The following is a 15,619-nucleotide window of genomic DNA, read 5'->3' as shown; positions in this document are numbered from 1 at the left end:
AACAGGAATGTAAACAAAAAACCATACTAACACTTGGATGCGCTAAATATATTTAAGTGCAAACCCTGTTCTTCTGTTCCAAATATTTATATATTCCTGGAAAAAATGCATATCCTACGGACACTAAATTCTTGAAGATTTAGACATAGTAGAAATGGAAGCAATTTTGATTACTATTGTGGAAATAATGAACTAGATTAAATGGAAGCAAAACTGGTTTGGTTCTCTATAACTGCTACTACAGGTCTTGTGTTTTGTTTGCTACGTATACAATTGCGGTCCTTCACCTGGGAATCCCAAAGTTTCTCAGCAAACGTCTTTTGTTTCAAGCACTGCCACTTACAAGGGATGTCAATACTTACTCATGTGATGGCCAGGCACACAAATGAGTTGTCATTTGCAGCAAGTAGATAGACAAGTATTTTCAAGTTTATGGTGCGATTGAGTTCATGCGGGTACAGACACTTAGCAAGCTGGTCCTAACTAATGGCTATGTTATCTGAAGGTACAAAATATGAATGAAATCGTCTCACACTGTCCACGTTAGCAAACACAACCTCCTATTGCATGACTGTGAAGCAGGCATTTTGACCCCCATTTTAAAAATGTGAAAATGCAGGTTCAACTCTCTTCCCTCCAACCAACGATCAGGCTTTGCTATCCGTGGGAAGAGAGAAGAGGTCCTGGCTTCACTTACTCTTCGTTCAGGGCACACCGCCGGTTGGTGAGCGTGCCGTACTTCCTCAGCGTCTCGGTGAGCTCCGAGTAGAGTTTGTCAGCCAGAGTCAGGGGGATGCCTTCCCACACCAGGATCAGAATCACAATCACTGCAGCCTCACAGGTATGGCCAGCTCGCTCCCGCACCAAACACAGTAGCTTCTCCTCGCTGCTGCTTCTGCGTACCACCTGTGCGGGTCACCATTCCACCCCAACACCCACCACCCCAACCAAAACAAGACAAGGGTCACTTGCAGCAGATGTCAGCATTGATTTATGCATGCATATTTTCTCACGTCTGGGTCACAGGGCAACATTTACCACCCCCTACAACTTGCCTTTTGTAACCCATGTACAAAGTGGGGGGTTTACCCTGGGGTCAGAACTGGGAGAGGTGAAAAACTGCTCAATGTTTAGCTGACTACTGTATACCCAGCAGAGTTGGGGCAACGCTCCCTGAATTAAAGCCAGAGCTAGAGGGAAGACATGCAGGTCTTTTTCATAAAGATCAAGGTTTTCATAAATGAAGTGAAGGTATTTAAAGGAAGAATTATACTTGTAGCAGGTGCTTGAATGGACCTCCTTCTCACCATTCAATTCTTTCAATTAAATATGGTTAGCATAGGATTATAAAACTAATCTGTCTTTTCCTTAAGAGATAACACATGATAAAATAAATATAAGCAATATTCCTTTTAGCTGGTATAAATAACTCTTTGATCTGGGTTAACATAATTTTTTCAGGGTTAAATTTAATGAATGAAAATGCCCAGAACTGAAGACCAAAAGCCCTGTGAAGTCACACTTACCCATTTGGCAATAGGACATCCCTGAGAACTTTTCCCTTCTTTACCAGTATAGATGACTCTTTCAATCCTAATAGCTTTACCCTTCTGTCCAAACCTTAAAGAAATCCACAGAAACACACACACATAAAATTAGCAAATGGGCCTAAAAGATACCCAAAATATTGAACATCTGAGTGTAATTTTACTCTATTACCACATCCTGAGAAATAAATGGTTTATTTACTTTTTTAAAGTTTATGCCAAGCAAACTAGATAATAGACTTTAAGCCTTGTTTTTCTTCAGTATAAGAATATACTGATAATTGTAATGAACTATTTCAAAATTATATGTTAGGTGAAAATAATGGGAAAACTTAGTTTTATACATAATTTCACAAAGCACAAGACTTTTTTAAGTTTGCTAAATTCAGTCTTCTAAGATATATATTATTTGATTTTTTTTTCCTTAACTAAATTTAGCTATTTTAAACATAGGGAATCATAATAGATTTTAGTTATAACTGTTCCTCAAAGAATCTCACATTTTTAAAAAGGAAGCTGGCAAATAACTAGTATCCAGCAATACTGAGAATATAGGATAGTTCTAGAAATTGATTATATCTTCCCTTCTGACCAAGGTACTACTTACTACTTGTTAATAAATAAAAAGGGGGGCATGAAATGATTAGTAAATTTCTACATGCTAATTTGGAAATGGGGCAAGAATGATGCAAAGTATGTCCTTGCTGCCCAGCATGTCTCCTAATGTATTTCAATGATAACACTGCCTACCTCTTAGAGAAAAGGCATCCTAGCATAGTAACAGCTCAAGAGCTGTGGATACCTATATGAATGTCTCTCTGCATTGAGTATCTCGCTCTTAAGAGTCTTCTACATGCAGGAGTAACTGTAGATTCAGGTAAGTACTGGCATACCTGTGACTGACAGTAAAAAAAGAAAATGCAACTATAAATAGAATGTCTCTATTTCTATTCAGTATATCACACTTGCCCTTTGCTCAGACTGGGGACAACTTCCTTAGAGAGGACTACGCCTTTATAATTCTAGGTGAATTTAACTCAACGGGTTCCTTTCTTAAACCACACGTCCCCCCTCTTCCTCTTTGACACTTTATCGCCCAGTGGGAGAGCCACAGTGGGGCCTCTCACTGCAGCTTGTGCCAGCACCCTTATGCCTGGCAAGCAGGATGATTCTTGCTCATGCCTGGGTTTTCTGGCACCCATGTCAAAGTGGGCAGCCTGTGCCAGCTCGCAGACTCTTGGTCCTGTCAAATATTGTGACTCCCTGGTGAATAGCACAGTGTGCAGGATTGGCAACCCTCGAATAGCTAAGCCTACTAGTAATTACTCAATTTACGATTGTTTACTGCTTTGTGTGTGTGTAAGCTGGAAAAGTCTGACATATACAAAAGGATAAACGTTACTCTGCCCTGTGCCTTTGCGTTAATTACCTTTCTTCCATGATTTCTCTAATAGCTGCCACATTAGGACCTGCTCCTAGATGGGTATAAAAAGGACCTTCATCTTTTTCAATAATTTGCTCTGTTGAGATAATAGAAGATTATTATTTTAGACCTCAATTATACTAAATATAAAGGCTACATCCACAAAGCTTATCCCCCAACTGCACATTAAGGGCCCTAAATGTGACTTTACACATTTTTTCCCCCCAAGTGAGTAAATTAAGGGAGTCATTTATTAGAAAAAGTGTGAAATAATTAAGTATATGCATATGTTGGCTGTTGGATAAAAATGTATTAAATTATATTTCAGATATGGACTAAGAAATTATTTTATACCAAATGCATGGAACCAAACAAGAAAAAGTGTGGGGACTATAATATATTATATGTAATATCAAATACAATTGGTTTTGTACACTAAAAAAAGTTTTTATAGCTAACTGGAATTCTGCCTGCTACTTGGATGTTAAAAGATTAGAATATAATTTCCTATCTTATCTCGCCCCTAGGTGATTTCTCAGTTTATTGTCAAGATACCTTTTTCTCCTCTTGTCTCCCCACAACATTTTAGCACTCTGTTTTGAAATTAAAAACATTGACTCCAGACCCATATTTGTACATACTTTAGAACAATTTTTGATGTGAAAAAATACTGGAGTGGGTCAGGTAAAAGGAAGAGGCTCCTGTCAAAGATGGGATGTGGGGGAGAAAAGGGTTAGGGTGATGGGAGAAGGGAGTGAAGGTGGTTATAACTTACCTAATATTACCTATGACATGTGTGGCACTTAGCCCAGTGAGGCAACCTAATCCTGACCACACACAAAGGGACAGTAGGCATCCTCCCTCATCGCCTATAAGATGCAGGGTGTCCCATCATAAGAGGAATAACATGGGGTGGGTGGACCACTAGCCACATTAGTTTGACATGTTTTTTCAAATGTCTTCTACTGTACCCAAGCTGTATAGCTATTATTAAGATATCCACATATATGTATAAAATCTGCATCCATCAGCAAAATGTTTCCTTATTCCAACAGATCTGTCACATATCTTGAATTTTAACAAAAAGGTGTTTGTTTCAAAAATAGGAAATTACATATATTTATAAAAAAGATAAAACTTTAAAGAGAAAATAGAATCAAAATGAATATAAATCACACAATATTTCAAGTATATAAATGGAGAAAGGGCAACTTCATGAATATTCAGAACTTCAAGCATTACAATTTCCCCCAACTCAACAAGACTGAAGATAATTTCTCCCTTATAGAAATTAGCCTTGTAAAACTAATACCTTCACCCCCAAATTGAAAAATATTAAAAGCTTCTACACTAGTTTGCATATGAGTTATTTTTCTCATTTTAATAGATGTTTTTACTGCCTAGCTGTCTCTCCAAAAAATTATTTATAAAGACAAATAGATTAATTACTCTATAGCAGATAGCTTTATATTTTAAAGGGTTTGAATACAGAGAAAAATGAGCATGCACAATTGTTTTAATATTTTGAAAAAAACTGAATGTAAGTGAAGTTCTTTCTTGCACAGCACAAGCATTTGTAATTCAAAGACAAGAAATGTAAGCTTCAGATTTTTATGAGCCTTTAAAAATTGCTGCCAGACTAAAAAAAAAAAAAAAAAAAAAAAAGGAAGGAAAAAGAAAGAAAGTCCCATATCTAAAGATGAATTTGCTAATTCTGGATAAACACCATATGTCTCAGAATATTTTTGGCACTTACCTACACATCTGCATGATGGGAAATCATATTGAGTCTTGACAGGTGTATCCAATAAATTTTTTATAGGCGTATCTAGTAATTTGGAAGGTGACTCTAAAAAATTATTGAGAACAGAACCAGCTGTTCTTTTGGTTGGTGTCTTTTCTGAAGGAGTTGCCTGCTGCTCTAAAGCTGGGGTGTGGCTATCGAGTTCTGCAGCACTGGTATGTCTAGATAAAACTGTGACTGGCCCTGACATTTCAACTTTTACTTGCTTCTGTGATTTGAGAGTAAGAGCCTTATGGTCAAATAGTGATTTGACCTGGAACTGCTTCAGGTGTTGCTCCATGGTCTCCAGAATGCTCCTCTGCTGCACATTATCACAGCTCGGGGGTGGAATCTCTTGCTTAGTTATCTTTTTCCACATTTTGTTTTCTGGCTGTGCTGGCTTGGGGTGCATACAGGCATGGGGCTTGGATCCAGGTTCAACCTTAATTGGCCTGTGTGCCTGATTGTGGCAAGACTCAGTTTGGGGTTGTTGGTTTTGCTGCTGCTCTTGCTTCTGTAAGAGGTGCCATCTCAGAGCAGCGTGCTTTTGAACTTCCTTCTGGGGAGGGGTCTGAATGTGACTTCCTCCTTGTTCAGGCACAGTGAAAGCGTTTGCTTGGTTGTGCATCAGGTACCTTTGCTGAGTGAGTTGTGCAGCTTGTTGGCCAGACAAATCTTGGTTTTTACTTTTATATCCCTGGAGAACGGAAGCCTGTGGAGGCTTCTGTCCTTGTTCTTGAAAGCACCTGTGAAGACCATCTTGTTTTGTGGTCACATTATTTGGAAAATATTGCATGTGATGCAAGTTTGGGGTCTTGTTTCCGGAAAAATGTTCAGGATGTAAAGTCTGTTCTGTATTCTTTGAAGCTGGGTGAATGTTGTTTGAACAAGAAATCTGTACTTTGCTTGCATTTGACTTCAAGATATGACCATACGGGGAATTTCTACTGTTCATATTCTGTATGTGCTCCAATCCCATTTGGGTATTATGAGTCTGAAACTCACTTGATTTTGAATATTGATTTTCACCATGAAAGCGTTCTTCCACTTTAATCTGGCTAAAGAACGATCCTTCCCTTTGCTGACCACAGTTGCCTTGGGGATGAGCAAAAGTATGGGGCATTTGTTCTTGATTCTCCATGTGTAATTTTTGCTGTTGCTGCTGGTTTTGAGGGAGATGTGAATTCTGGGATGTCTGTGTTTGTGCTGCCTGATTATGAGACTTGTGTTGCAAAAGATGTGAGTTTGAGAAGGGCTCCGTCTCTGAAGCCTGTTGATTCAAGTGCTGCTTTAATGGTGAGGGCATGAGTTTCTTATGCTCGGAGTCTGGTCTCTGTTGAAAATGAAACCTAGGGGTGCAGAGTGACTGCGTGTGAGCTTCAGGGGAAGGGTCTGTCTTGGAGAAGTGCACCTGGAGTGAGGGTTTTTGGAGCTGGAGATGCTGGTCCACTGTACCTTGAGACTGCCCATGATTCATCTCAAGTTGGTACCTTTGTGGCCTCTGCTCTGGCTGCATCATTTTCTGGGTGCAAGCTTGCCCTGGGAGCCCCCCAGGCATGTTGGAATTTCCAGTGTATTGTTTGGAGGTCATTTGATTGGAGGAGTTGGGCTGATACTGAAGAACTGACCGCAGAGGTGCTTTATATTTTAGATGGGATTCTGCTTGAGGAAATTGAGGGGCCTTCAATTCAATCCATCCTGGTTTCAGATGGGGCTGTGTTGGGAGCACAAGATCGAGTGTTTGTTGCTTATCTTGACCCTTCAGAACCTCCTGTTCTTTGTGCCCCATCAGCTGCTGGCAGTGGTCCTGTGGCCCTCCACTGCTACTGAGAGTTGGTGGGTTATGCTTGGGATGTTCTGGTGTTTGTCTTGCTTTCTCAGGACACAATGGAAGAGTCATTGTCCCTGGAGTCCGTATGTCATTCTTGTTAACACAATTATTCTGAAGCCTTTCTGGAAGTGTCAGAGAGGGGATGGATACATGTGTAGGTGGGTTAGGACTCGGGGATGGTGGTGCCTCTGGTTCACCCTCTATTTTCACTTCCCTTAAAAGAGCTGTGTTACTTTGGTTGGGGTAGTGATGGTGTTCTTCCACAACACCATCACTCAGAGTGCTTTTTCCTTCTGAAGGAAGCTGAGGAGCCTCTGGAAGAGGAGGAGACAAAAGCAACTGCGATGGTGGTGGTGTGACAGTGGCAGAAAAGGAATCCTTAGAGAACACTGAGGTTTGCTTGAAGTAAGCACCATTTATTTCATTTTGCGTGAAATACCGTTCAGAGCTGCCACCAGGAGCCTGCAAAATGCTGCTGGAACCTGAACAGAATTCTTCACCAGCCACTAGCTTTGTGGTTCCTTGGATGTTACCATTTTCTGCAGGAGATGGGCATATCTCAAAAACTGGTTTTTGTTGTTCTGGTTTCTGAAAGGAACAGGTACCTAGCATTGCAGCTGGTTTACTGACATTATCAGCGTCACAGGCCTCAGTCATGACTGCAGCTGGCTCTGGAGGCAGCTCAGAGTTCGAGGTCTGTGGGAAATTGGTCTGCCCTGAGGTATACAACGGGTGAGTGATCTCACAGGACAACTCATTAATAGCCGGACTGTTAATGGCATGTATGTGAGATGTGGTTTTCTGCACCGCAATGGAAACACAATCTGGGTAATATTGAGACAGTGTTTTTTCCAGGAGTTCACCATGTGTGTTTTCCATGGAAGAGGCAGAAACTGTAGCACCATTAGGCATTAGCACTGACTTGTTTTTAAGAAGTAATACAATGTTCTGGTCATGGTAGTTCGCATCTTTGCCCTCCTGCTCATTCAGAATCGGATGCTCTGCATTTTCAGACCCGCTCGAGTTGTGTGTTGAAAAACTGGTGGTATCTTTAACTGCATTTTCTGGGGCCACAGAGCTCACAGATTCTCTCTTGTCATTCATATCGGAGACATTTGGTTGACTGCTGCCTTTGCCTGGATTTCTTTCTTGTGTTTCCCCGAAGTTCTTTCCTTCTCCATTGGCCTTTTGGTCTTGTTTCAACTTCTTGTTCTGATGGAGCCCAGAGAGAGAAGGTTCACTAACTGTGCGTTTTATCCCTCCATTCTGCAAACACTGGGAATACCCTCTGCCTTCTTGTGTAAAGTCCGGGCTGACACGGCTATTCTGGCTGCCCTTCATATGGGGTGTTCCATAATGGCCTTTGAAAGCTTGCCGCTTGGTGTCTCCATTCACTTCTGGATAAGGTCTCTCTGGTAACGGGCTTCCCTTCTGGAGCTTTATAGCCAGAGGTTCTGTCTGGCAGATGGGAGAAGGAGAGGGTGTCAAGAATGGACTTAGTCTGTTGCCCTCCACATGGTTGGTTCTATCCCGTTCCATCAGGCTTGCTTCGGGGCCATCCACAAGGCTGCCCTCAGAGTGAATTCTAAAGAGCACAGAGACAAAAACGAAAGTGCATTAATACATGTCTGACTGGAATAATGCATCTTAGAGAATTAGCATGTCATTAATAGTATTGGAATTATTAGACATAGTAAATTGTAATATTCATTTTCATGGAAGACCAGTAGCTGATTACTCTTGCCCGGCCAGCATGGCTCAGTGATTGAGCATCGACCTATAAACCGGAAGGTCAGGGTTTGATTACTGGTCAGAGCACATGCCTGGGTTGCCCAGGTTGCAGTCTTGATACTTGGTAGAGCGCATGCATGAGGCAGCCAATCAATGATTCTCTTTCATCATTGATGTTTCTATCTCTCTCTCTCTCCCTCTCCCTCCTTCTCTGAAATCATAAAATATATTTAAAAATAAAATGATTACTCTTGTCCTCCCAGCAATTGCCATTGCCATAGTTATGGTCACAGAGAATGAAGATGATCAAAATCACCAGCTCATGTGGGAAGGTCATACTGCATTAGTAAATATTAACCACTCCTTTCCCAATAATTCTTCGTATCAAAATGCTAAGAACAGTGGAGAAAGACTACCTCCATTCTGTCTTCTCTAGCGCCTTACATAGCAAATCACTAGCTAAGCTATCAATTCTATTTTCTATATATTCCTTGAATTTTCTTCACTGATATTTGGTAGCCAGCTTTACATTATCTTGGTTCATTACCCATTGCAGTAGCTTTTTAAAGGGTTTCTCTCCTAGCCCAGTCTGTCCTCACCAGTCCCCAATGCTCCTTCAAATAGTTCTCAGAGAGAAGGTTCTAAAATGCAAATCTGATGTCATAGCCTCCTTAACACGGTTCACTGGCTTTATACTAGTTGCATTAGTAGTTCTCAAACTCGTTTACTCAAACACACCTGAAAGGTAAGGCACACTGCCTTTAGTGTTTACATCCCAGCAGATCAGTCAGGGATGAAAAGCGTAGTTTATAAAATGCCCTTTCTAGGTGAATCTATGTTTTCTTCTACAGTCCTGGCTGCCCACTTCTATTGAGAATTCCTGCCTAATATAAATATATGTTCATATGAAGGTTTCTATTTTTCTCTCCTTCTACTTCCTCTCACAATTTATAGTCCAACTATAACAACAACTTATAAATATTATGATACTGTTGTCTGCCCAGAATACCTTCTTAGTCCCCCAATTTGCCCAGAGACTCTTCTACATTCCTCTAAAACTATCTCAGATATCACATTCCCTAGGAATCCTCTTTCGGTTTTCCAAGAGGATTAAACATTCCCAATTCTATACTGTTTCTATTATGTTTCATAAGGTCTACAGTAAACATATCATACTCAATTGTATTCTACTCTCTTACTGGACTGTAAACTCCTTAAGAATACTCTACTCTGTTCATGCTTGTGCTTAGTATAAAGTAAGCATTCAATCAGTTTCAAATGTGCTCATCTTATGATTATTTCTTCATTCATTCATTCATTCATTCATTCATTCAAACATTTTTTAGACCAATACTGATGGAGATTTCAAAGTCCAAATGATAGAAAGAACAGGAAGAAATGGGCACTAAAATATATAAATAATCCATTAGATAAAGTAAATGCTGCCCTGTTCATGATATAGTTATGCCTTATTTTCCCACAGTTTTTCTCATTACATATATTTTAAGAATGTTGATGAGAGCATGAGTGGGGGGGTGGCGCGGGGAGGTTAGGGGTTAATGAGAAATGAGGACACGTTTGTAATAACTTAACCAATAAAGAAATTTTAAAAAAAAAAGAATGTAAGTTTTTTAAAAAAATCAAAATTACTTTGCCTCTGGGCTATTTAAAAAACCCATTGCTTATGTTGCTTACTAACCAAGACAAATGAAACAGAAGAAGAAATAAGATATTAACACTGGAAAGCAACACTAAAGTTATTATTATTTGCAGATGATAAGATTGTACACTGGTCTACCAAGAGAATCAACTGAAAAACTATTAGAATTGATCAGAATTCAGTAAAGTAGCTGAAGAAAAAAAATCAATAGCCTTGACATACAAAAGCAACAACCAGTCAGAAATGTTAGTGGAATAATATACAGTAATAGAATATATATATATACCACCAGAAGAGTATACTTCACAAGAAACATGGAAAATCTATTGGAATAAAAGTTTAAAACAAGTAGAAAGGTATATGGTCTTTTATATTGTCAAATTAAAGTATTCATTTAATGTACTCTAAATAAAAATGCTAGCAGAAGGTTTTGAGGAATGAAAGAAGCTGATTCTAAAGTTAGTGGCGGGGGGTGGGGAATAAACAAATCGAATAGCCAGGAATAACCTGAAAAAGAGCCATAATAGAGCCTGAACAGGGCAGTAGCCACTTTAAGAGATATTTAAAAGCAAGTAAAGCTATCATACTTAAAAGAGCTTGTACTTATACATTGATAGGTGATAGAGTGCTATTAAGGCCAATGAAATAAAATGTCCAGAAATAGATAAAAAAGAAATATGGTTTGAGGTAATGATGACATTTCAAATAAATATATTAAAACAATTGGGTAGCCATCTGAAAAAAATGATAAAGTTTAATCTATCCCTGATACCCTATATGAAAATGAATTTTAGATGAATTTAAAATATGAATATGAACCCCCTAAATTAAAAGCAGACTAAGAAAACTGTCTAAAAATTATCTAATGACTAAGTTATTTGTGACCCAAAATATCAAAGGCATAACATACTAGAAAGTTCAGTAAAATGTATGCATGCAAAAATAAGCCCATAAGCAAAGTTAAAAGTCACATAAAACTTTTCTTAATATATAGAACTCATAGAAAATGACAAGAACCCCAACCATCCAAAAGAAAAATGAACAAAGGAAATGGACAGTTCACAGAAAATGAAATGAAATGGCTCTTAAATATTTAGAAAATATGCAGCATCACTAATAAAAATAAGTGCAAATTAAAACTAACAAGATTTCTTTTTTTTAAAATTGGAAAAGATAAAAAAGTTTCATAATACACTATGTTGACTAGCATGTAGTGAAACAGACACTCTCTTGTACGGTTCTTGGGAGTCAAAATTAATACTAATACAATGGAAGACAATTTAGCAACATCTACAGAATATCACAGGAACTTTTTTTGACCCTTTAGTTTCAAGAACTTACCTAGCAAGTATGCTCATATATATGTTAAATGATGTATGCACAATCTTTTTCAATAGCAAAAGGAAACAATCTATATTTTCAGATTGAAATATTTCCAACTAATTAAATGAAATGAAGCAAGCTGCAGAACAGTATGTATAAGAATGCCACACATGTACATTAAAAAAAATAAAAAATAAAGTCAGCTCTGGGAGAATATACAACAAACTGGTAATAATATTTTGCCTCCAGGAAAAGGACTGGGGAGGCTAGAAGAATAGCACTGGGAGGAAGATTGCTTTGAACTGTTTGCTGTTTCTGTAACTTTTACTCATGTGTATCCTATATAATAAAAGCGTAGTATGTAAATTATCCCCTTGACCGGGAGGTCGTCCAGGAGTTCAACAGGGGGGTGGGGCGGGCTGGGGGAAGGGAGGGAGGCCCCAGCTGGCAGCTGGCAGCCAGCAGCTGCTAGGGACCCAACCAGTGCACAAATTTCGTGCACTGGGCCTCTAGTTAATTAATAAATACAATTACATAATTCCTACGGGACAAAAGAAAAGAAAAAACAGAGCCAAGGGATGTCTTCATTTCTAAGAGATCTCCTTGCTTTTAAATAATTAAGAGATGGCCTATAAATGCATAGCCACTAGTCACATATTGCTATTGAGGAAATGAAATGTGGTTAGTCCAAATTGAGATGCACTACAGTGTAAATGCACACTGCATTTTAAAGACCTTAGTGTGGAAAAAAACAAAACAAACAAAACAAACAAACAAACAACAACAACTCAATTTTTAAAACTATCATTTGACTTTGGGTGGTAAAATATATAGATCTTGTAACAAAGAATCTACTCCTGAAACCTATATGATCCTATAAAGCAATGTCACCCCAATAAATTTAATAAAAATAAAAACTATTCATTACATGTTGAAATACAGTATATTATTTTGGATATATTAAGTAAAATATCATTAATTTCAGTAGTTTCTTTTTACTTATTTTAGTGTGCATACTGAAAATTTTAAAATTCCACATGTGATTTATGCTGCAATTTATTGGACATCTCAAAGCTAGACTAATACTCTTAATCATCGATAACCTTAGCAAAATATTCTAGGTTCTAGAACAGGGGTGGGCAAACTTTTTGACTTGAGGGCCACAATGGGTTCTTAAACTGGACCGGAGGGCTAGAACAAAAGCATGGATGGAGTGTTTGTGTGAACTAATATAAATTCAAAGTAAACATCATTACATAAAAGGGTACGGTCTTTTTTTTTTTAGTTTTATTCATTTCAAACCCGCGGGCCGTAGTTTGCCCACGGCTGTTCTAGAATAATAAAAAGTGATTTTTTTTTAATTAAATGTGAGAGGATTCTCCAAAGTCAAGGTACTTCCATCTTTCAAAAATTAAGGGCATAGAAATAAGCCCAGATTAGATCAATTAGCTTTCCAAATAGTACAATAAAATACGTCTTCTTTTGACAACTGCAAAATCAATTCACCAGCTGCCAGCCGGGGCCTCCCCCCTTCCCCCAGCCCACCCCACATTTATGTTATGATCTATATGGTATTTGCATGCTCTGTAAATGATGTAGATTGTCCTATTTTTCTAGATATAAAATATTTTAAGCATTTTTATTCTCTATTATGATCCATTCCACATAATTTGGACATTCTTTAAAATGTCAAAGGCAGAATTACAACAGGTGGAGTTCGCAAATCTTTTATGAGCATACTAGCTCCTAAGAAGAAATGAAGGTGATTTTCAATGAAATTTTTTTTTAAGAGAGAGAGAGGAAGAGGGAGATAGAAGAATCGATGAGTTGGCTGCCTTCTGCATAGCCCCTATTGGGATGGAGCCTGCAACCCGGGCATGTACCCTGATCAGAAATCCACCTGGCAACCTGGTGGTGCATGGAATGATGCTCAATCAACTGAGCCACAGCAGCTGGGCAATGGAATGTATTTTAATATGGAGTTTTAAACTCAATAGCCATTTAAAAATACTACTTTAAAGTAATTATCATAACTATTCTGTGACAGCAATTCTTTTAATGAGCACAACTATTAGATATGGAAAGTTAAATGTTTAGCTTTCTCAGGGAGGGCAGAAAAATTATGAACCTTTCCATTTTAGGATGAGGATAATTTTTTATTTGAAGCTTATTTGTTATTAACCTATGAATCTGATTCAGAAATTCTAAACCAATCAAGTGCCTTTTTAGAGGGAGAAAGAGAATTATTTTCTTTGACTTCAATGTGTCCCAAACCACATTTTGTATGTATACATATCCAGGGATATTGTATGATCCACTAACCCACTTGCACAGCACTCTTTAAATGACCTATTGTTTTCATGCTGACATTGACAAACATTATTTTTAATAAAAAAGAGAAATCATACCTGTTCATTTTGCTCATTGCAGAAATATTAGAAAAGCTTTCATGCTGTAATTATTAGTTATTTATACAAAGTATTTTTCAAACTTATATATTGAATAATTTATGTATAAGACAAAAAATTCCAATTATTGTAGATATCTACCTGCTAATCAGTGAAAATAGAGTTGATAGGTTATTTTTACAAATTTAGGGGGGAGAAAAGAAAACTTTTTCTAAAGTTAAACAAGTGTTTTCCTAATGAATGTAACTTTTTGATATAGAGATACATATTTTTGTGTGACATTGCTTTTGCTTCTCAGAGACCAAGACAAAAAAAAAAAATGGCTAAAGAAGTTTATCACCACCAAACCAGCACTGCAAGAAATTCTAAAGGAACTGTTGTAATGAGAAGAAGAAATGTAGTGAGAGAAACATAGGTACAAAGAATGAAAATGGCACTAAATAATTACCTATCAATAATAACCTTAAATACAAATGGATTAAATGCTCCAATCAAAAGACAGGGTAGCTGAATGGATATGAAAACATGACCCAAATATATGCTGTATACAAGAGACCCACCTTCACATAGGATGAGAGTGAAGGGGTAGAAAAATATTTCCATGCAAATGGAAATAAAAAGAAAACTGGGATAGTAATACTCATATCTGACAAAATAGACATCAAAATGAAGTCCATCACAAGAGACAATAAAGGTCACTACATAATATTAGAATGAATGATCCAACAAGAGACTATAACTCTGATAAACATATACACACCTAATATAGGAGTACCTAAATATATATATATATATATATATATATATATATATATATATATATATATATATATATAACTTCTGGAGGACTTTAAGGAAGAGATAGACAGCAATACAGTCATAGTAGGGGACTTTAACAGCCTGCTGACTGATTAGATCTTCCAGACAAAATTAACAAGGGAACAGTGACTCTAAATGTCACACTGGATCATATGGATTTAATTGACATTTATAGAACATTTCACCCCAAAGATGCAGAATATACATTCTTCTCAAGTGCACATGGACCATTCTCAAAGATAGATCATATGATAGGACACAAAACAAGTCTCTACAAGTTCAAGAGACTTGAAATCATATCAAGCAACTTTTCAGATCACAATGGAATGAAATTAGAAATCAACTACAATAAAAACACTCAAACATTCAAACACATGGAGGCTAAATAGCACATTATTAAACAATGAATGGGTTATCAATAATGAGATCAAGAAAAAAACACACACAAAAAAATCCAGGAAAAAAATGAAAATGAACACACAACAACCCAGAATATATTGGACACAGCAAAAGCAGTCCTGAGAGGGAAGTTCATAGCACTACAGGCCTACCTCAAAAAAACAAAAAAAAAATTAATAATAAACTATTTAATCCTACAACTTAAAGAATTAGAAAGAGAACAATAAGAAAAGACCAGAGTAAGTAGAAGGAAGGAAATAATAAAGATTAAGTCAGAAATAAATGACATATAGACTAAAAAACAATACAAAAGATTATTGAAACCAAGAGCTGGTTCTTTGAAAAGATAAACAAGATTGACAAACCTTTAGCCAGACTCATCAAGAAACAGAGAGGAACCAAGTAATTAAAATCAGAAAACAAATGCGGTGAAGTAACAACTGACATCACAATAATACAAAGGTTTGTAAGAAAATATTATGAGCAACTATATGCCAATAAGCTGGACAATGTGGATGAAATGGTCAAATTCTTAGAAAATTACCATCTTCCAAAACTGAATAAGGAAGAATCAGAAAACCTGAATAGGCCAATAATAATTGAGGATATTGAAGCAATAATCAAAAAACTCCCAGTAAATAAAAGCCCGGATCCGGACGACTTCATGGGGAGTTTTACCAAACATTCAAAGAAGA

The 15,619-nt window shown here is 37.4% G+C and overlaps 1 protein-coding gene across 9 annotated transcripts in view; it reads right to left on the bottom strand.

Annotated features, from left to right (window-relative positions):
- The window catches only part of TET2 (tet methylcytosine dioxygenase 2), a 120,238-nt gene that overhangs the window by 33,931 nt on the left and 70,688 nt on the right, over positions 1-15,619 (bottom strand). For all 9 annotated transcript variants that reach the window (XR_009448277.1, XM_059661564.1, XM_059661596.1 and 6 more), the window contains 4 exons: positions 4,727-8,169; positions 2,977-3,067; positions 1,527-1,620; positions 698-906 (listed from right to left, as the gene is read on the bottom strand). Coding sequence is in view for 8 of the 9 variants with exons in the window: in XM_059661564.1 (XP_059517547.1) it covers positions 698-906; positions 1,527-1,620; positions 2,977-3,067; positions 4,727-8,123 (3,791 nt within the window). In the remaining variant the exon portion in view is untranslated. The remainder of the gene's footprint in view (positions 1-697; positions 907-1,526; positions 1,621-2,976; positions 3,068-4,726; positions 8,170-15,619) is intronic.

The sequence above is a fragment of the Myotis daubentonii genome, chromosome 1 (assembly GCF_963259705.1).
Source record: "Myotis daubentonii chromosome 1, mMyoDau2.1, whole genome shotgun sequence".
In the NCBI taxonomy this organism is placed as follows: domain Eukaryota; kingdom Metazoa; phylum Chordata; class Mammalia; order Chiroptera; family Vespertilionidae; genus Myotis; species Myotis daubentonii.
The sequence above is the reverse complement of the archived record's forward strand: the minus strand, read 5'-3'. Positions and strand labels throughout refer to the sequence as shown.